This window comes from Dermacentor albipictus, chromosome 3, assembly GCF_038994185.2.
Source record: "Dermacentor albipictus isolate Rhodes 1998 colony chromosome 3, USDA_Dalb.pri_finalv2, whole genome shotgun sequence".
NCBI classification, from domain to species: Eukaryota; Metazoa; Arthropoda; class Arachnida; order Ixodida; family Ixodidae; genus Dermacentor; species Dermacentor albipictus.
In genome coordinates, this window is record NC_091823.1 from 39,389,192 (window position 1) to 39,412,035 (window position 22,844).

At 41.0% G+C, this 22,844-nt stretch overlaps 1 protein-coding gene across 1 annotated transcript; it reads left to right on the forward strand.

Annotated features, from left to right (window-relative positions):
* Positions 1 to 74: 74 nt before the first annotated feature.
* Positions 75 to 20,951, forward strand: wcd (U3 small nucleolar RNA-associated protein 18 homolog wicked). Its single transcript, XM_065432777.2, has 14 exons — positions 75 to 190; positions 295 to 485; positions 686 to 825; positions 897 to 986; positions 3,162 to 3,223; positions 4,031 to 4,155; positions 6,959 to 7,042; positions 9,308 to 9,482; positions 13,352 to 13,452; positions 14,984 to 15,071; positions 18,218 to 18,341; positions 19,570 to 19,744; positions 20,276 to 20,412; positions 20,840 to 20,951. The coding sequence occupies exons 2-14, from the start codon at positions 303 to 305 to the stop codon at positions 20,862 to 20,864; spliced, it is 1,509 nt and encodes a 502-aa protein (XP_065288849.2). The 5' UTR covers positions 75 to 190; positions 295 to 302; the 3' UTR covers positions 20,865 to 20,951.
* The last annotated feature ends 1,893 nt before the right edge of the window (positions 20,952 to 22,844 follow it).

The following is a 22,844-nucleotide window of genomic DNA, read 5'->3' on the forward strand; positions in this document are numbered from 1 at the left end:
ACCTTCGCTGAGCATACTTTTTATGTTTTATACTCTAGTTATAATAAACACCTTAAAATTGAGGCATGATACACGTTATTTTGTTTTAAGCTTCTATAATAGAACCAATAGCACGATCGCCATCGCTACCACATCAGCCGTCGGCTGCCATCGTAACCACGCTGTTTTCTGTGTTTTTCAACTTTTCAAGGTAACTTACTGAATTCTGGCTGCCCAAGCTTTTTTTACACACTTTAGCTTCATCCCCCGGCGTAAAGCGGACTGTGGAATACATAGAGCATGCTCTGTTTCCAGGTGACACTATGCTGCGCACAGCTGTCGAGACGAAGCTACTGCCGGCTAGACAGGACGGCGTACCCATTACCAAGTCTGTTGATATAATAGAAGATGAAGGAAGCAGTGACGAAGCTGAAAAGGACTCCGAGGAAGAGAACTTAGAGAAGCTAGTGTTTGGGTCATGTCGCGATCCGGTCGAGTCGTCTCACGTGAGTCGTTTCTACTGCTCATTTGTTTCTTGTTTTGTAACATCGCATTTGCGATCGCACCATCAAGTCTACGAATTCCCTTATCTAATGTAAAGCATCCTTCATTTACTGCCGTGTTCCATGCAGATGTTCACCGAAGCGAGCGTTCACCGACCTACCAACGCGTACATATACAAATACTGTGTGGCGCTATTTCGCAGGTTAAAAGACGGAGGAAGAAGACATCTAAGCGGAAAACGTCTGAGTGTGAGGATGAAAGTGATGCAGAGAGCATTGAATTGCTACCGCAACATGCCGTCAAGAAGCCTGCTTGGCAGGACGAAGACGACAATGACATCCAGTGAGCACATCCCCGTTACTAGTCGTCAGTGGCCAATGCCGAATATTCTATACTACGCCTTGCCTTTGCAGAGGGGAAGACAAAGAGGAGCACACTGACGGGCGGCCACTTCACAAGATGGCTAGAAAGACAGACGAGTATTCTGATCACTTGAGAAAAAAGTAAGTGCAACGTAAAGCATCTATACACTTCTATACACTTGTCGACGTCACTTGTCCCTCATTTTTTTCAAGGCCCAGTAAGCTTTTGCGACAGAGTTATCACAAAGCACACTGTCAACTGGTGTTGGCAAATGTTTGACATAGCCTCCTTATTGAACAGATTACACTTGTCCTTTTAATTTCACTTAGCACTTAAGTAGTGTTTAACATGTTAATAGTGTCATAGTTTAATGATCTGCCATGGATGATTTGTCTCATGTGCATCCAGTATATATCTTCTGTGTGGAAGTTATCAGCGGCAAAAATTGGTGCAGCTGAAGGATTCTTGTTCCACCTGGTTGCAGTTCCTGTGTCAGACAGATATATGTTGTGAAGTTTAATGATGTATGAGTAACAAAGAATTATGAGAGAAAAACACATTATGTGCTGCATTGCTTGTGGTTGACCTGCGCGTCACAGTGCTAAGAAAATTATTCATATTGCTTATTGTTCTCACCACTTTGATTGACTTCTTTTTTCGTCGTTCCCATTTTCTTTAGGCTGAGTAGCAGGCCAGGGACTGGTCGTGAGGCCAATGTCTCTGCCTTCTTTTTTTCATTTCTCTTCCTAAATGCTGCAGCCCTCTCAGTTTTGAAGACGCAATTAAGAATACATCTATGTAAAGTAAAAAGCTTATAGATCCATAAAAAAAGCTTGTTGATGCGACTTTAGGGCATCAGATGTCAATAGAAACAAGATAAATTGCCACAGGTAGTGTTTGAGCTTATTGTATATGCTGAATTTTCTATCAGCATTATGTCTTCGATTAAAGTATGTGAAGTGCCATGAGAAGTGCTTCGTGAGCCTGCTGTTTGTGCAGGCCACTATGTTCTAGATGTCAAGCACAATTATGTACAGCCTCTGTAGAAGTGAAAACATTCACCAGGAGCGTAGGTGTTCTCAAGCCCTGGCCACATCAATCTGCACCTGTGGGAATTCCTGGCACTACACTTCATGACATCAATTCTGTGCAGTGTAGTGAAAGCTGTGGGTGTCGTTAGCTGACCCGAGAGGCAGCTGCACATTTTACAGAAACAAGGACTTGTCTTTTGTGTGCTGCTGATACTTCTGTCATCGTTACAGTCAGCTGGTGTCACGTGGAGGTGGATTAGTGGCAGTAATGCCACTTTACAGTAAAGCTGTGAAGGGAACTTCCACAACTCCACAACTTTGTGTTACTCAATAAAGACTTCTTGATATTTGATATTAACTGTTTTCATGTGACAGTGGTAGAGGTTGGTGGCTTGCGGCAGCATGCTCGGTATCAGATGTCAATCATAGAAGCGATAGCAATGCAGCCTGCACCAGAGTCCTAAATTTACTTTGAAACATAATTCTCAAGAGTTGTATAAAAGTGACCTTGCGTATACCTCACCTGTATAGATAACAGCTTCTTTTTATATTAGCCAGTAATTAGTAATTTTTATTTCTCCCGCCTCGTTTAACTGACCTCACTTTGGAGTTCAGCTAGGAGGCACCCAAAGTCTACAAACATTCTTCGTGTATTGCACCTAGGCCTTTGGCTAAAAAAAATTTTAGTTGGGGTGGCAAACCAAGCACCTCTGCGTTCTTATTCCCACACGACCAGCATCCTATCGGCATCTCATCGGCGTTGGCTTTGGCATTCACACACATGCTGAGGATCTCGCCCACTGCTAATCTTGGGGCCTCATCCCATCATTGTTGGGCCTCCGAGGGGACCTGCGAGAATAGCGGAGCGACCTCTGCTCCAACACGCCCCAAAGAGCACTGTTTTACATTTGAAGGGCAAAACTCCCTCATACAGCTTTGCTCTCCTTGATGTATGAGTTGTTCAGATTTCCATACATCTGCAAAGCGTGTTTTTTTGTGTGTGTGTACTGTCTTTCTCATTGGCTGCTGTGATCCATAGCTTTCAATGCTATTCATAGAGTTGGCGATACACAGTATAAGAGTCTCTGGAGGATGAAGGCAAGAGTTTGCCTCTCTCTTCACTGGCTTTAGAGCCATGAGTGGGACTTGTGAGCCATGGGATTTGAAGCACTTTTGGGTACTTCAGGCTAAATTGGCTGCTCCCAGCAAGTTTGAGTGAATAGCACTTGAGTGCAGGTGTTTGTCTTCACAAGTAGCTTGCTTGAAATTTCTTTTTCTTTTCAGGTACACAAAAATTATGGGCGTACCAAGGTGGGCAGAGCAAAGTGACGCCGACAAACCATCAGGTTCGCCACGTTTTAGGTATCCTTAGTAGAAGAGCACTAAACACATACTGGATTTTTAAGCATATAACCACCATTTAACGTAAATTGAAGTTTAACTACAAATCATTGGCAGAGGTTATACACAAACCTTTTTCTTTGAATGCTGGCATCATAGCAATGTGTGATGCATCTCATAAATCGCAAATAAAAATCAATCTTGAGCTGTCTTAGCACTGTACTGCACTTAATTACAGAGCAGCACTAATGATAGAACTAATTGTTTCTGGAACATTGCATGGTGCCATGTTACTTTGGTAAAGATTTTAACGATCTTGTATGCAGTTATTTGCACAGGTTATACTCCTCGCAGCTTATATCATTTTATTTCCAAGGCTTGCCGTGGCTCAATTGCTGTGCTGTAGTGCTGCTGAGCATAAAGTCATGGGTTCAATTATGGCGGCGGCAGCCATATTTCCATGGGTGTGGAATGTAAAGGCGCTTGTGTACTTCTGTTTAAATGTCCATTAAAGTGCTCCAGATGTTCTAAGTTAATCCAGCATCTCTCATTGTCCATCTGTTTCCTGGGTTGTTAATCGCCATAATTTAATTTCATTTTATCTATATTTGGGGAGGCTGTAATTGGCGGTGATGCCAATATACATGGGTGATACATGGGTGAGTTATATGTGCGAAAGGGTAGTATCTATATAGATATTCACAAAATTTGTTTTACTTACTTGGTGTAATTCGTGCTACATACTTATACATACATAAGTTTTAGTAATGCAATCACTCTTTTGTTGCTTTTTTTGCTTTTTGCACCAGCAGATGACGAGGAAGATGATGAAATATTGCGAAAAGCAACTAGATTTGTTGGAGACTCTAAGAACCTGCCAACAAGCACGTTGCAAATTCACAAATGTACACCACTGGCCTTTGAGTCCAGGGAAAATGTAAGAAGACTTTCAGCAACCTCTCGTTTGATGTTTACTTTAACATGTCAAGCAAATCCCCCTTGCTGCTACTACTCCTATACTTCTTTGAAGCCTCAGTTGACTCTGCCTGTTAAGAATTTACCTCAATCTTATTTCTTGCATACCCAGTATCATTGAAAGTATACAGCAGAAACACAAATGAAGATTGTTGAATTTTCCAGTGAATTTCGTTGCACCCACATGTCCTTATCATGCCTGAATTCTTACTGTATAATTGAGGTGTGGGAACGGAGTTGACTATTTCACATACAATTCTACTTGGAAGATAGCAAGCTGCTTCAGAAATTTGTATAGTAGAAGTTATTGCTTTTCACCCTTTGAAGGTCAATTTTTTGCCCCAAGTGCAACCCCCCCCCTGAGGGTCAAGTTTTTTTATTTCAGATTTATAATGTTCAGACTGACGTATTTCGAAAAATATTCACCGCAATTTTTTTTAGAGTTACCGTAAAGCAACAAAAAGTATTTTCTGTAGATAAACAAGCATTCATTATTCGTGAATACAGATGGGCTTCCATAAACACTTATAATAAGAATATAAAAAGTAGATACACTGAAATACTATTCAGATTTGGCACTTGGGTAGTGGTCCGCATTGGAGGAATTGCCGCTCAACTCACTTGGAACTTAACAACCATTGTGCTCGCCCATAGCATAATCAAACCGTGTATGTGAGCGCACGCAAGAAAACTCTATGGTTGTGCGCTCGTCAGAAGAACTAAACGAGTTAGAAATTTGCTGTAATGCTTCATTCCGTCCTGAACAAGGAACAATGAAGTTTTCGCCAGCTGAGTCTCGAGAAAAGAAAACGTAGGCCTAGCAGCATCATTCATATAGGGCAGCCCGCCTTTGAACAGTTGTAAGACGAAACCAGAACTAACCTCTTTGCGCCCTCCCATGCACTGATGCACGAGTGGTCGCTGAAACGCCACCATAGAGATGTCGTTGAATGAAAAACCAAGGAACTACACAGCAAAGAAAAAAAAAAGTAAAACATATTCTTGCATCCACACAGGATGGCAGCACTGGCTGGGCAACAAAGAGTTGAAAATTGCCATTCTTTTCAAACATACAGACGGTGCCATAAATACATGGCATCTACCATTTGGGACTTGTTCACGGTGCCGTACATTTATGGCATTGACCCTCAAAGGGATAAAATTTAAGATAAACTACCACATAATGACACAGTGGTGTTGTAGCAAACATGTGGACATGCACATCTTGCAGTTGTTTTTCATAACGTATTTGGCAAGGGCTGGAATATTTTGGGCCTTATGTCCTATCGTAAGTACCGTATTTGCACGATTCTAGGCGCACTTTTTTTTTGTAAAAGGTGCGTTCATATTTGCATGCGCATTGCAGTCGTAACTCATTCTATCAAGATCAAAACTGAAACCGTTTCTTACCAGAAGAAGCTCTATGTAAGGTAGCTAGCCACACTGTCATCAAACATGTTGTCTGAAGAAAGCAACACTCGGAGACATTGCAAGGTCCCGCAGACAGTGGTTGCGCTAGCCTTCAAAAACTGTGGCATGTCTAATGCATTAAATGGAACTGAAGATTACTTTCTGTAGTCAGTAGACAGCAAAAAGGAGGTGTCGTCGGACTGCGATAGCAACTAGCCACTAAGATTAAGCTGTGCACATGTCTGTGTGCCTTTGTGTGTTCTATAATATTGTTTGTGCATGCTACGCGTCGACCCAGGTGTTGTTACTTTATGTTTGCGGTGGAATCGGCACCAAGTTAGTTTTTTAAAATATTTGGGCAGTAATATAACTGCATGTTATAATCGGTGGCACGGTAGAATCGTGCAAATTTGGTATACATATATGCAAAGAATCTTAAACAATATTTTCATGAGATGGCCTCTGACATTGAGACATCATCTTGGCATGTACAACTGAACGTGCCATACTTAAAAGGGGCCATACATACAAAACCAGAGATGGAAGTTTCAAACTTTGCCATGTATAGCCGTGCTACCCCCAGTGGCCAGTTGCATTTGCAGTTTTGTTTCGCTTGTATGGATTACTGCTGGAAATTGAAAGGCTTGCAAAGGAGTAAAGTGCAACCTTCCATGCAGCGGACTAAGCCATCATTAACTGAGAGATGCAGTCGACAGGTCCTGCATCTGTCACGCTTTGTCAAAAGAACCAAACTAGGATAAAATAGTGCTGCAACGATAACCCCGTCACGACACTTGCTCATTGGCTTTCTGAAATCTAAATCATGCTTTGAGTGAGAAGTTAGTGAGAAGACTCAAGGGAACCAAGGGCTTCAATATAGTATTTGTAGCTAACAAATGAAGCCACGGAAAGCATAGAGCTTTCTGTGACCTTAATTTAAATGCAAAAAATAACGAAAATGGAAGAAAAAAATACAATCCGCCACCAGTGGGAGCCAGAGCCACAACTTCTGCATCACTGGTGCGATGCTCTGCCAACTGAACTAAAGTGGCAGCTCGTCCACTTTCTTGGGTATTTGTGTACGTGTACTTATTTATAATTCTGGCCCTGGGAGTGTCAGCCAATGCTGCTTGCAGTCATTGTGGCAGATGTAGAACATCCTCTCAGCCACAAGTGTGACATAGCGTGTGAAGCTGGTAGCAGAAAACTTGACAAGAGAGTGGCCACTGCTTGCAAAAAGGAAAAAGGGCACTAGCATTATCTGAGTGGGAGGGTCCTCGATCAGGATTTTATAGGGTTCTGCGGCTCATCCAGTCAACAGCTCTTGTTTCACTCTGTCTTGTTTTTTCTTTCAGAGTGTGCTGAAAAGTGTCGAGTTTCATCCAAACTCTCAAGTGGCTCTTGTAGCAGCTCTTTCGGGCACAGCAACTATTTGCCAGGTGAATTTTTCATGCTTTTTTTTTGTGTTTTTTGGCTACCGCGTCCCCACTCAGCTGCAAAGGGTTGAAATGCTATTCTCTTTCTCTAGTTAGCTTATTTGTTCACAACATAACGGAACAACTTGTTAAAAATGGCAGATGCCGTAAGATTGATGTACTACCATATTTTTATCTGTATAACCTGACTTTGCATGTAATGTGCATTCCCAGTTGTGGCCATTGAACAAAGAAGAAAAGAAAAAAAAAAGTTCATGCATAGCCTGCATAGTTAACCACGTAAAACGATGTCACTATCTTCATAGACGCATCCTACACAAATCGTCAGCAGAAAACAAAGGTCCAGGAAAAATGCTGTTTTATCAGTTACACTTATATCCAAGGTTCTACATTTTTAGTTTAAACAAAAGAATTTACTCCAATTTTCTTTTCTGTTATTCGACTTTAACCAAAAAGTGACAGTAAAAGTTATTTTATCAATAAGCCAAAATGGTGACTAGCATTCGGCTGTAAGCCTACATGTTCTGCAATGCAAGGAGCCTGGCGAGCTAAATATCATGTGTCAGCATGCCACCCAAGTAATGAGGTGTTCATAAGGCACAAATGACATAACACAAAACAAACATCGAGGTTTGGCTATCATTACTCCTTTAATGTACAAAGACTTTTCTTCACAATGGCTTGTAAGACCTAGTGTTATCTATTTAGTTACTTTTTTTATGCTTTAGGTATTCGTTGGGGCTCAGTAGCTGCATAATGATAAAAATAAACTTTTATTCTATTTGGGGTCCTATCTCACAGCACTCACTCAAACCAGTCACTAATTTCCTGAATAATATAGGACATCACACCCTTGCTAGACTCTGTTAAAATATTGTTATTCTGTATCGGAGCTAATACAGTGTTGAAGAGCAGGACCTATAGTTAACATGGGCACATGTATACACATGCACGTTTCCTTTGTGTGGAAATAAAAACAGAAAAAGGCACAAATTTCATAGCAGAAACTGAAAACACTGAATGGTAGTTCTATAGTCTCTGCAGCTCTGTGTTGAAGTGATGAGCAGTGTGCCTTCATGGCAATATGCTGGACAGGTCCGTGGGGCCGCGCATTAAGAAATTTGCATGTGATCGCATAATACAAATCATGGTTCACAAATAATTTTTTCTTTTAATTTTCTTTATAAGTGCACACATTCTGTCTAGCTTGATCATTACATTGGCTGTTTCTATATCTTCAAAACCATGCAAATTGCAATGATGCACAAAAATGAGAACTGTTCGTTTCAAATTTGCCTGTTGACAGTTCCCATGTGAGTTCTGATTCAGAAACTACTGTATTTGCACGATTCTAACACACACCCAAATATAACATGCAACTTATATTCCTTGGCTTAAGAAAGAAAGGTTTACCTGAATGCAATTATGCGCTCTATTTATTTTTAAAAAAAATATAATGTCCCCACGTTTGTGATCAGGAAAATAAATGAAGAGGTAAGGAAACTTTTTTAAATGACCTTTCACGATGAAAATGGCTTTGGCATCGTCACTTTTGCTTCATTAGCCACAGATAGCAAGCACACAACATGACATTTTCAAGCAATCATTTCCACAAGATTTTATGTGACCCTGCATCACTCTTGTCTAAATATGTAGCTAAGAGTGTTTCTGGCACTCTGCGCATATAGCAGGCTTAGCACTGCACCGAAAATGCTGGTGGCTGTATGGGCTGATGCATCCGGTGCCTAGTCACACAAGATCTCGCAAAAGTCATATTATCTTGTAAAGTGATCGTAGTCTAGCACAAAATGAACCCACAGCAACCTTCTAGTATATGTGCTCTGCCCATCTCATGATGGCCATCGCGCTGCATTTGATGGCTCTTACGGTAGATTGTCGCCAACACCGCGAATTCGGCTTGGTTTCTTATCCAATTGTGCGCTAGCAACTTTTGGACCTTTTTTTGTAAAAAACGATGGGCTAGATTTGTGTAAGTATGATACAAAGGGGAAAATGACCTACGTTACAAATCACAGCATCAGTGTTCACGGACTGATTCATATGGCAGGAAATTCCATTCACCTTTTGAAATTTTTATCTTATCGCAGCCTTTTTCCTTCGCAGGCAGTTTTGAACTGTTAATTTTACAGTGAACAATAATGTTTTGATCAAGGTGCTTTCAGCAGTGTGCATGTTCAAAAAACTTACGAACTTGTTTAGAGGCCCTTCCAAGCGACCCTTATTGACGTGCATTTTTTTTTTCTTTAGGTTGATGGAAAGACCAATGCCAAAATTCAGGCTGTTCACTTTGACCGCTTTCCCATATATTGTGCTCATTTTTCTCTGGATGGCCACGAAATATGGGCCGGCTCTTCACAGAAAGACCACATGTTCTGCTATGACATGATGGCCGGCAAAACGACGGAGATCCGTTTTCCTAAAGGTACTAACTCTGGCTGAGGTAGCCTCCCCACCCCTCATGCATTAATTTTTGCCCAGAAGTTTTATGCTTGTGCGACTTTTATCTGTGATACAGCATTTATCTTTGCCTTTTCCTTCTGCATTTTTTTTTCTTTTTCCTTCCTACACCTTGCATCCTTTCTGTACTCTGCTCTTAGTGAGAAAGCACTGCATTTTCTGGACTGTAGTCCACAAGCTATATTTGTTTGAAAGCTGGAAATTCATGTGTGCCGACTATGCATGATGAAAGTTTTTGAAATTGTAGGCATACTTCATACCTGCCAACCCTCCCAATTCGTCCGGGAGACTCCTGATTTTTTTACTGAACTTTCCAATTGCAAGATCACTGTCTTATATCTCCCGAAAAGTGGTCTCCGTTCGCGCAATAATGGTTTTTGCAAAACCGGCATTGCAGAATCTACAGCAACATTGTAATCTTCAGCATCACCAACAATGACTGCACTAGCACCATCGGTATCATCGACTGAGCGACTACGGTGCCTAGTAAACGGACCAAAGCCAGAGCCAATGTAGCTCTTGCATTTCATGCATGCCTTCCTCCATGGTGCATCTTGTTGCTGCTGCTTGAGCGTATGATTAGTGTTGGATATGTCGTCTGTGTGCAGTGCACTGTGTAAAGTTAGAATCCTCGTGTGCTTGATGCCATGGCACTATCACAGCCCAAGAAAAGGTATTTGCAGAAGTTTTTACGATCTTATACTTCTGAATTTCCGTGCTTTTTGACATCAAGAAAAGGAGAACATTTTGCATATTGTACAGCATGTGGATGCGATGTCAGTGTGTCGCGTGGTGTCAAAGGTGACTTGAAGCATCAAAGCTATGAAGCCTCAAAGCGGTGAAGCATCAAAGCTATGTTCGCACCGCTGAGTAGCAAGGCAACATAGTGAACTTTCTCCGGAACAAGTGCGACGACAGTGTTATACATGTGGAGTGCCTGTTTACGGGATTCCTCGTCGAACGCAACCTACCCTTTCGTGTCAGTGACTACGTTGGGCCTCTTCTATGGAAGATATTTCCAAAATGCGATGAGGTGAAGCGCTATGGATGTGGACGCCACTCTGAAATGCCACTCTGATGAAATGCAACTCTGAAGAATGTGGAGGTGGCCAACCTGAAATTTATTTCGCAAGCATCGCTCTCAAGTCTTCATTTCCTTATTCAGAGTTTTTCTCAGCTGCTGCCTTGATATTTCACTGTATCTGCTGAAGACGCTTTAGATGCTCTCGAAGCTGAGTTTGCCACACTACAGGCGCACAGTCTTCCAGAGGACATTCTGAATGAAGAAAGGTGGGATGTGCAGTGGTCTATGGTTTGAAAAATGAAAAACACTGATGGAAAACGTTTCACAGAGTTGCTAAGGTGATGCTGGATTTACTCGTTATATCGCATAGCAACGCAGAGTGTGAGAGGATCTTTAGCACGGTGCGAAAAACTAGGACGGCGTTCCGCTCATCAATGTGCGACACCTGCTGCTAGTGAAGGGCCGTCAGTCTGGACCATGTTTTGAGCAAAGCTACTCCGACAGTTTTTTAAAGGGAGCAAAGTCCTGCAAAAGGACTCGTCGAACACTGCCTGAAAGTTTGAACGAAACCCCCCCCCCCCCCCCCCCCTGGCGTGAATCAAAAGTCTCGCGATTTTTTATCTCGCCAGGCTGGCAGGTATGATACTTTGAAATTAGAAGAAAAAAGAAAAGAAAAGGGTCCTACGGTGCCAGCAAGATTTTACTGTACTAAAATGTTCACTGACAATTACAATACTCCCTAGTGCAGAATTTGACCGCAGCTGTATACATGTTTTCATTTCGTGATATGTTGGCTGGTGCCGACAATCTCTCTTGTGCGGCACATTGCAAAATGGACCGAAGTGCGGCGCGACTGCCTTGCTAATCTGGAGATCACGAGAGGCAGGTAGGTGACACGTGGACGCGATTTACAGCAGCCGCTGCAGACAGACCTCCCAGCCGACGCGTGCTACTCTGGTGTCATATCATAGCCATCATCACTGCACTACTTCTCATGCTTTTGCTGTACCCTGCTCCTCCGCTTTCCTCCTTGTGTTTTTCATCCCCCACTGTGCTCCGCATTCGCTTGGTTATGCTGTCGCTCACCATAAAAATAAATATCACATACTGAAGTTAATACGCCTTTCACATGGGCAAATTTAGTGTCATTTTGAGCGAGTGCACTTTGCTGCTAGTGTCATTTGCAGGCTGTCATACAGAAACGTTTAGTGACACTCACCGCAGAATGCACTCGTCAGCAAGTGTGTTCGGCAAATTCGCTCTGCTGCATTGAAGTGTTTAGTCTTGGTAGCAAGGTTTAAAAATTAAATAGTCTAATACTGAAAGTAGAATCAGTAGTAACATTAAACCACCTTTTTCGGGATTGAAAATGTTATAAGCTAATAATATGTGCTATAGTGTAAAAAATAAGCTAGTTTACTATTTTCGCTCTCAGGATGTTTACGCGTGTAATGGCCACACATATATTTATGCCTGTGCTAGCCACCTTACCTGTGTAGCCGCCATCGTTTGTTCAGAGTTGAATGGATGGAAGTAGGGCATCAATGGGATGGTTGGGTGAGGAGGCCAAGGTGTTATTATGTAGGGTGCTTCCATCGCGCCTCTTCTCGCTGTTTAGGATGGTGGCAAGTTCGTTGTGGTAGAAGCACCGTATAGCTGCACCCTTGTGGGCAATTGAAGCGGCTGGAATTCACATACATGGTGCACTCAAACAGCGCAACATCAATGCTGACTGCACATATCTCATATCTTTGGTAGACGCGCTCTTGAAGATGCAAAATTGACACAATTTTTAGTATTTTCTGAGAACGTGAAATGTGAGGGCACCTTGTAGTAGTCTGTGAGTGACAAGTAAGTGCTGTTATGGCATGCTGCAAATCCTCGTGAACCGTTCTTGTGCCATTTGCCATGGAATCCGCCATTTGTCCTCCTACCTAAGAAATTATTTCATTTTAAGCTGTTCAGTCTATACACTGAGCACTGATTATATAGTTCTACACGTAAATACCGCAGGCATTGCACCCGTCTCGGGTACCGCTATCAGCCTGGTCTGTTTCCTCAGCAGTTTATTTACTTGTGTTTATTTTTCTGCACGCTTAACAATAATAATAATTTATCAGCTGTTCTCTGAGCCTTATTTTTTTATGAAGAAAGGCATTGAACACTACATTTTTTCTGTGAATGAAACTTTTGTTAAATTTTCTGCTTTATGAAGCTCACTAAGGTTAACAAATACGTACAATATAGTCTTTCCTTAAAGGGAATGACTAAATTTATTTATTTATTTATTTTCAATACTGCTGTTCATAAGCGAGAGCATAGAAAGAGGGCAATAAAAGAAGTCAGTACAGAAATATAGGAAAGTGCTACAAATAGGCAAATATGCAATTAGCACAAGTACCTGTATTGAATGAAGAAAAAAAGGGGTTACAGTAACAAAAAAGCAAAGTAGTGGTTACATAAGTATATGCAATGCGTAACAATAGATAACAAGGCATAAATAATAACAAGGCAGACACAACAGCAACAATTCAACTTCATCAGAAAAAAGGTTCCGATATGAAGCATCGCACAGACATATTCTACAGGCCTTCACTTCACATCTTGGCTGTAATCGAAAGCTAAAAGCTAATCTGGTGTTCTCTTTTAGAATGGAGTTTACAGTACAGTGTCATCTTACTGATGTGAATTATAGTTTGCACCTTATGGCAAATGTGAAGCTTTCTTGCATGAAACTGTAATATTGAAATGATTGAAGAATGCGTAAAGAAAGCACATGTGTAATTCTCTCTCTTTCAATCGTTGTTTAGGTCTCAACATCACAAACACGAAGCAGTTTTATGTGTCACCTGATGGACTGTACTTTGTGCTGACTGGACGCTTTGGTGAAATATTCATTGTCTCTGCAAAAGTAAGTGGTGTTTCGCGAGTACAATATCACTATCATCAGTTTTTTTTTAGGATCCAAAAAACAACAAAGGAAACAAAGATGAGTATATTTCGCTATGTACAGACGACTTCCATTAATTCGAATTATGCAGTGAGTCAAATTGAACAAATGCCAAAACACATCGTTTATTCACTAAACAGTATTGATCTTAAAGTTAGCTTCGCCACAATACATCCGTATTATGCCGTGAAGCATACCAAGGGGGAAGGTGCCACTGTTATGGTGCCACGTATTCCTTGATTTACACATGCACTGTCTCTTGTCACAGTACGAGCACCGAGGCACCTAATAAGTTTACTAAAGACAATACTGCGCAGCTTGCAGAACCACACCATCAGTGTGGCTTGACTTTTGCTGGAGCCATTGCTTTGTCTTGACATTTAAAGAACTACGTCAAGTAACCATTGTGTTTACTCTTGCATAAGTATAAGGAAGAAAAGTAGCAGGAGTTTTGCAGTTGTGTAAAGAAAGAGCAGGATTCTGTTTAGATAATGTGTAGGCTCCCAGCTGCACCTACGGAAACAATATTTGTCTCAGTTGTTCACAACGATATAGTTTACCAGCTGCACAAATTTACTTATGTCCAAAGCCGTTGCAGTGCCACATCGGAAACGGTGCAGCTGAGATTGAGAGATTGTATTTTCTGTAACACATTATATATTCACTGATGAAACTGTGAATAAGAATGCCATGAAACGCTGCTTCGAAAAGGCCTCAGACATAATACATTCATTGTAGTTGGCCATTTTACGGTTGCCTCGATAGGGCAGCAATAAGGAAGAGGCCACTTGGCTCACATTACTGGACCCTCATTTTATTTTTCACCTGTAGCTAAGTAGACATGTGCATTGTCAAGTGTCCTTGCTTTGGAGCAACTTGATGAGATGATTTGTGTCTTTTAGCCGCGTGGGAAAAATTTTTGCCGAAGGACTCTTTTACTCCATGTCGAGAGTTATTATTATGCGCACCTGTGGAATAGTGCTCGTTATGTTTCATGCAACTTGTGACTTCAATTACCTGTAAGCTAGCTGTAAGCTCTAGGGCTTTTCAAAAGAGGAAGAAAGAAATCTCGATGGCCACTTTCAGATTGAGACAGGAATGTCGCACGCAGGTGCTGCTAGAAGTAAGCTGAAAGGAGCATGCACATTGGTCCCCTGCGAGCGGTGCTTAAAAGTCTGAAACAGCTGTGCCAATAACAATACAAGGCCTATAATATAGGCCTATATAGTATAATATAGTAAAGTTGCTTTTAGATTAGTCTTGACAAGCCCCCTGTTGAACTTCCTGCATTAAAGAAAATTCGCCTGGAGAGAATCATTATAGTTTTGCCAAACAAGTACTGGTAATTTTGTAAAATTATGTGATCTCTGTGAGAATTGATAGACTTGTTATTAGGGCTATTCTCTGTAAGTGGAGGTGATGTTCGCATGTTTTCTTTGATGATATTGTTCCACATACTTATTCACTCAAAGGAGAATCTTTTTTTTTCCAGTCAAAGGAGTGTTTGGACACACTAAAGATGAATAAGCAGGTGAAGTGCGTTGCATTTTCACCTGATGGCTCTTTGATGTACACTATTGGTAAGCGGCTTTTGACTGTTCCAGGGAATTTTTATTTGACTTGGTTTTAGCTTGTGCTATGGTCATTAAGTATTGTTGTTTTAACCTAATTCTTGAGTAAGTTACACATTGCCTACTGTTTCTGAGCTTAAGTAATATCTATTGTATTTGATGAAATTGTATGATGGGTGCGGATATGTTGTTCTGTGAAATACAAACTTCAAAGTTTTCTGTGGAAATTGGAGGCAGGGAACAAACTTCGTTGTGCAGACTGATGATATAACAAAAAGAACTGAGACAGGGGACATGCAAGGGCCTTTTGTTTTAATAAGCAGAAAAAAATTATGAATAAAACATACAGAAAGAGGAGAACATATTTTAGGAAGAGCTGCATATCCTGGTATAGGTGGGATAATACATAATAATAATAGCTGGGACTGCAATATTGTATATAAGATGTAGCATAAAAGGCCAGCCGTAAATGTAATTTTTTTCTTATTATTTAGGTCATTATACCTTAAAGGCCCTCTTCGTGCAAGATGCAAAGCATGCAAGGTACAAAAATTGTTTTAAATAATGTTGTAATTATTCGCTGTTAAAACACATGTAAGCAGACGGCGTGCTAGAAATAAAATAAAAAGAACTCTACACTTATACCTTGCAAAAGCAGGATATACTTCTTAATGAAATGTGAACAGAGGACATGTGGTAAAAATAACTGAACGAAACATTGCACTCAGACCAATAGCAGTCGGGACATGAGATATGTGCAAACAAGTTTTAGAAATTTATTAGTGGTGTGCTCGGCTGCAATGTGATAAGGCAGGTTATGCCATTTGGCTGGAGGACTGAACGTATCGAGATGTGTGGGATGTGACACATCTTTTTTTTTTTGCGAAGGATGATCTTGACAAGGAAGTATAGCAGACGTGGAATGAAAGAAAAATGCACTATGAAAGAAACCAACTGAACTGCTGAGCTGAATTGTTCACACTAGTTTTGCTAGAGATGGAATTTCGCAGCACATTTTGTTCAGTACCACATTCGGATGCAGTACTTTACTGTTCATCCAAAATAAACCACATTTCGATGGGTACAAAATACAGAATCACCTGTGTACCATGCATTGGGTGCCCGTTAAAAAAACTCCAGGTGGTTCAAATTAAACCGTAATTCCCACTACGGCAAGCCCCTAATCATATTTCTTTCAGGCGTTGTGTACACAATTGTGTGCTCCAAGATACTGTATTTACTCGCATGACGAACGCACTTGCGTAATGAACGTATCCCCCACTTTTCCAATCAAAAGAGTGTGCTTTTTTTTTTCTTGCATAATGATCGCACCCTGAACTTGCTGCTGTGAAGTAGGAAACGTACGGTACGATTCGACGTCTGATATGGCATCTGGTGAGTGCAATTGTGTCCGATGTTGTGTCAGACGCCGAATAGTGCCGTGTCTCCTACTTCCATTGTGCCAGCAAATATATGGACATTCCAGGCGCATTTTTGCTGTCGTCGTCGCTGCGTGCCGCATGGTGTAGGTGTGAGTGAAAGCATCTGAGGGAAGCCGACCAATCTCGCGCTCCATCTTTTGTCGCCCAAAAGGCCCTGGGGTGAAGGGGCAGCGGCGTTGTTCTCTGGCAACTGCGTATTGCACAACCGCAATCGAGGAGCGCCGGCGATCGCGGCTCAATCTCCCGCGTGCACGGGAGTAAATCGGCAAGGAAACACGTTGTCTTCTTTCGTGCACTTGGCGCCCTGGGGGGGGGGGTTACTCTGCCAGCAACTTCGCATTGTGTGGCCCCGGCACACCCTATCTTCAAGGCGATCTGCGTTGATGCTGAATTGATGGCAGCTCATACCTTTGTGCGTGCTGCATTCTCGCCGCTCAGTTTGCGTTGAAGAGATTGTTTGAAAGTTTATACGGCCGATAAAACTACTACCTTGACTTCGTGTAGCTGTCTACACATTTGCTATTGCAATCGATTGTTTGCATTTCGAGCGAAACTGAGTTTTTTAGAGGTGACCGCCGGGAAGAAAAATCACCCAAAATTTTACCGCGCATAATAAACGCACCCCCCAACTTCACGCATATTTTTCAAGAAAAGAAGTGCGTTCATTATGCGAGTAAATACGGTATTGTATCAACAGCAAAAGCATTGATGAAAGTTAAAATATCTAAATTGTGTTGCATACATCTTGAAACACTGCTGATTGGAAATAGTGCTGCAAGTTTGAATAGCAAGCACAGAATAACATGAGTGAGAAACACGAGTGGGAACGTAGGTGGTTGGGTGTTCTTTCTTGGCATCAGTGTGTTGTTGCATGTAGCAGGTTGACTTCTTTCATTGTTTTTCACTATGTTTTGCACCATGCATTATTTTCAAGTGTGTAAATAGGCGCCTTTCAAGCCTGCTAGGCAGGAAATAGTTGATGTTCTCATATTTGATGTTTCTGCAATGAGTTTTTGCATGGGTCCACATTCTGTCGACCCAGCAATATTCACTAAAAATTCAAAATTCTTAATCTTTTCTGCAGCTTTATGCTTTTTATCATTCTGAAGAAGTAACAAATGCAATGAAAGTAAGTTTTCAATCAACAGAATCGACGTCTAAAAAATATATTGTGGTTTTGGCACGTGAAACCCCACATTATAAATTCTATAGCCCCCTCCCCCTTTAAAAAGTTGCCTCCATTCGAATGCATTGGTGGGCAGCCACTCATTAGGGCTCTCCAACAAAAAATACTGTACATACATATCATCCACTGCCATGGCTGCGAGTCTCAGTGCAGCTGCGCTCACAGGGCTAAATTTACTACACACACACATACAAACACTGAAGAAAATGGACAGGGAGGACAGATGCTGCGGTAGCTCAGTTGGTGCAGTATTTCACACATAATGTGAAGATTGTGAGCTTGGCACCAACCTTGTAGCGAGTTGTCTTTTCGTTCACTTTCATTTCCTTTTTTTTTCACTGTCATTTCTACATTTCAATTACAATACACTGTCAATTTTTCCCGTTCATTCCTTGTCTTCAGTGCCTGTAGGCTGTAAAAATAAATGTGGCCTCTTAGTTCCCCTGATTTGTCTCCCTCACCGTAATAGCATGTGTTATATTTGTAGCTGCAAACTCTGTCCGGCACTTCCTGTTTTCCTGGCACAGGTGGCAGTGATGTCTGCATTTGGGACATGAAGAGTCGTCGCTGCCGGCATCGTTTCACGGATCATGGATGCCTAGATGGGCTCTCTCTGGCTGCTTCGCCAAACGGACAGTTTCTTGCTTCAGGGTATGCGTCTTGTAATGAACTTTTTTTTTATTTCTTACTTAATTTTTTGTTCATTATGTTTTAAAGGAGTACTGGCATGACATTCTTGGCTTGTCATTTCTTTGTGTTAAATGACAGTCAAAGGCCTCTTAACCATAGCAAAGGAACACTGATAAGTATCATAGCGCCATAAATTTGCTAGCACAATACTTGTTTCTCTGAACCGGTTTGGTTTCAATGCTCAAGATTTAGATCTACTATTGTGATGTCATTTATTTATTTAGTATAGTGTACATACCTATGTTGCCCACAAGGCATTACTGTAGAGGGATTTATCTACAACAGAAAATTGGCATATTGTGAAAATACTAGTTAAGCAAACAACAGGAATAAACATCAAATAAGCATTCAGCAGTCATTAATTACTACAAACACAAGCACTCAAAAAAGAAAATACATTACCTGCATACAGCCTTGGGTACTAGTACAGACGATAAATTGCATACAATTGGTACGTGGCAAATAGTTATTTAGAAGGCATCTTAAACAACATTTAGAAAATCATGTGAGTGAACAAGATCATCACAACTGTCAAGATATAGTAGTTCGTTCTGTCCCTGCTATTGCTGTGGCTGCCACACACAAGCGCAACCAGTAGAAATGCCTACAGTACTCTTGTTTATTTTCTTTTATACGCAATATCATCATACTTATCTTTATTGCTACAGGACATCACGAAGGTTTGCTCTGTGCCTTGGACCATTGCATGAAAAAGTACATACATATATCAATAGCAACTCTCGCCAAGCTGATGAGTACAGCATGCTACTTGGAAACAGCTGAGCACTTGCATGAATAACTAGTCTGAGCACTGTGTTTTCACTTATTACAGAGCATGGGACAGTTCAGAGAATTGAAATCTTGCATTTGATCTGTGATCAAGGCTCTACATGGTGGCATGCTGGTGAAAAAACAAGAAAGAGATCATAGTAATAAGACATGTAATAATAATAATAGTAATAGAAAGGGAATGCAGTTGGAGGATGGCAAGTAACTGTGCTGCCATGCTCTGAAATCTTGCAGAGCTCTTGCACTTGACAAACTTCTTCAACAAATCAACTTTTTGGTTCTTTGGTAAACATTGTCATAAGCTTCAACCATTGTAACATATCTGCTGATCTGTGCAGGCTGTATAATAATGAGCTATGCCTTATGTGCTGTTTCTGTTTCCTTTCTTTTTGCCCCTTAGGTCTGATTCAGGTGTGGTGAATGTCTACGAGACATCTAAGCTGTTTGAAACGAGGTATCCTGCTCCTCTAAAAGAAATTATGAACCTTACGACAGAGGTGACACAGTTGAAGTTCAATTGCACGTCAGAACTGCTAGCCATGAGCTCATCTTTCAAACCTAATGCTGTCAAGATGGTAAGTACACGGTACACTTGCTGTTATGTTTTCTTTCTTAGTTTTAGTACTTCTATTTTTGTTTACATATGCAGTTGAACAATATATAGTATGTGCGGCCGATGTCACATATTCAATCTATTTTAGATAATTTGTGTCTCGCTCTGTTTCTTCTTTATTTTTTTGATGAAAAAAAGCCCCCAAATTTGTTTAGTTATATGTGCTTTCTTTTCATATTTCAAATGCATTGTGATTTTTGAGCTATTCAAAAACCTATTAAAAGCCCTTTTCCTTCATCACAAGCTCAAGTCCTTGAGTTGCAAATGGTTTCGTCATGAAGGCCATGCTTACGTCTTGCATCTCATAAAATGCACAAACTGTGCACATAACTCGTCAAATAAAAGCACACACTGCATCACTGTTAACTTTGCATACTCGTGTGGAAAAGCAAGCTTTACAAGTGGAAAACAAGTTGAGTCGACTTGACTGTACTGCTACTAGGTTGTTCACTGTTAATACCTTGACCAACAGTACTTTGACTCGTACTTACAGGTCCACTTTCCCAGTCTGACTGCCTTCTCCAACTTCCCAGGAAAGCACGACTTCAGATATTCAAATTGTATCGACATATCGCCAAACAGTGGATACTTTCTCTGTGGGAACAATTTGGGAACTGCACATCTGTTCAGGTAAAGACTGCTTTCCTCTTCGTACATTTGGAAAGCTACTGAGAGTTATGGTTGGATTCACTAAGGAACGTTGAAAGTGAAGTTGTAGGAACTTTTGAAGTTTGCTAATGAGAGTATCAGCAGTATTTTGCTAGGATTCTTTTTTTATTATTATTATTCTATTATTCTTTTCTTTCATTGTGCTAAGTAGCATGTGGCGGCATGCCTATGACAATGATGATCATTCCGTGCAGTTGATCTTGATGAAGATGGCACACAGTGACATGCAAAAGCCAGTGATGAATGGCAAAAAGAACGAACCAGAAAAATAATCATTACAGAATCCAGCCCTCTATGTAATTTTCATAAATGGAGTTACTCATTTTAGAAGTACTATGTTTAAAAGTATATAACTTTTGTTCATGTGTGTTTTTTTTTTAAATTTCAGGCTCAAGCACTATTCAAATTTTTGATCCATGTCAAGACATGCTTTCACAAGTCACAATTGGAGAAAAATGGCTCTGTAAAATACTCTGTAATAAATCTCACCATTGTGTCCCCATTGTTGTATTGCTGGTGAAGGCAGGTATAAATACTACTTGTGAAATTCATGTACACAATCGTTTTGTTAAGGTGCAAGTTACCTGGCTACACCTGCCACAAAATGTTGGCGTACATTTACTTTTTGCCTACTGCATGGCACGTCATTCACAATAGAGGTGAAAACAAAAAAGCCTCAATGATCAATATGGGAAATTTAATGGTCTGGGGTGTATGAGTGTCAGCTTTCTGTTCCCTGACATATGACGCGACCCATATGTACACCGGTGAGCAAAAGTATGTGGACCAGGGATTACACAATAAAACTAATTTTCTCCTCTGTCTGTGAATGCAACTTGAAATTAAAGACTGCAGTCCAAACTTGGCATTGGGAATTTTCTAGTGCACTTGTCAGTTTCCGTTTATGCGTGTTAGTTTCGAAAAATTGTCTTTTTGATCTTTTCTTCTGTGATCTTGTCGAGGTGCAGCCTTTACACTGGGGCAGGTCATTTTCTTCCTGTTTTTCTAGCCATGCCCGATTTCTGTGATCCGTTTATAGTGAGAGTAAACACTTCTTTTTTTAATACATTTATTCGTTCACATGCATCTCGTGTAACCTGGTGCTCATCTAGTCCTCGCCACTGTTGCCGTCACCGTTGCTAAGGCTTGGTTCAGCTGCGCACTTGTGGATACAGTCGTCTTCTAAGCTATCTATGGCTTAGTGCTAGTGTGAGCTACGCCTGTGACTCTGCAGCTTTTCAAAACAACCTCCGAAGACACTGCATGCCATGCGCAATGTCATTTTTTTCTTTTTCCAATTTTGTGCTGCAAAGTTGAAGGTGCAGCTCCTACGCGAGTGTGACCCTTAAGTGTAAGCGGTACATAGCATAGATATGACCAGGCAATGGCATGCAGTATCTAGCTTGCCAATACTTTTCCCGCACTCGACAAATATATTCCCCTCGGATCCATGGACAGCTCAGAGACGTAATTGCTTTAGAGGTTGGTTCGTATTGGTTGGTATGTCAGCAACATGAAAAATCAATTTTTTTAATTACCTCGGTTAGGTGGTGAAGGTAGCATCTCCATTATACGGTATGTGGAGAACGTGATCATCTCTTAATACTCGAACCTTGTTATAAAAAGTTATTTTCTTGTCCTAAACATGGAAATGGTATGAAATTGTGTATAGTACGTAAGTTCGCACGATGTTTCATCCTAGATTTTTATGTCAACTTGCAGTATTTGAAACGCACTTCAGGGGTGCTTTTCATCATCTGTGACGACAAGATGGCATAGATCAAATTGGTGTCAATTTTGACAAAAGCTGATGGCAAGAATATGCATAAATTACTTCCATACACTTCTGCATGCACCTGACTTGCAAGTTGCTTGCAAGTTAATTTTGAAGAGGATTGAATGCAGTCTGCGTTATAGTGTGAAGGGGGTCGCACGAGGGTATAACTCCTCGCATGTACCTAGGCACTTGTGCTCCTATCATGGCACATGCATGACTTAACAAATCTGTCATGTTTTGCATGTATTTTTGGAAGAGCCATTTCTCGGACTTCTGGTAAAGAGTTCATTAGGTATGAGAACCGAGGACAAACACAAGCACAATAATGGTGACGATGTGACGAGCACTCTTATTTTTTAGAAGAGGTATATTTTTTTGGTTTCACAATCTGGCAACCGTTGACTATTGACAAGTGCTTGTGTGTGTAGTCTTTCTTGCACGTGTCATTTTTGCGCCCAGTTACCATACGCATGGACGCTTAGGCACCTTGCATTAAAGACCTTGGGTATCTCCTTGCTTGCCCAAGAACCAATTTTTTCAAGGCACGTGAAAGCTAGCTCATTCATGTGCAGCAATTCATACTTGTGTGGGGGCAGAGATCTTGCTTTCTTACTAT

Excerpts from the sequence above, each read along its gene's own strand:
- wcd (XM_065432777.2), top strand. The coding sequence starts at position 303 with ATGCTGCGCACAGCTGTCGAGACGAAGCTACTGCCGGCTAGACAGGAC. Across the intron at positions 13,453-14,983 it reads TATTCATTGTCTCTGCAAAA|TCAAAGGAGTGTTTGGACAC; the intron begins GTAAGTGGTGTT and ends TTTTTTTTCCAG. Across the intron at positions 15,072-18,217 it reads CTCTTTGATGTACACTATTG|GTGGCAGTGATGTCTGCATT; the intron begins GTAAGCGGCTTT and ends TTCCTGGCACAG.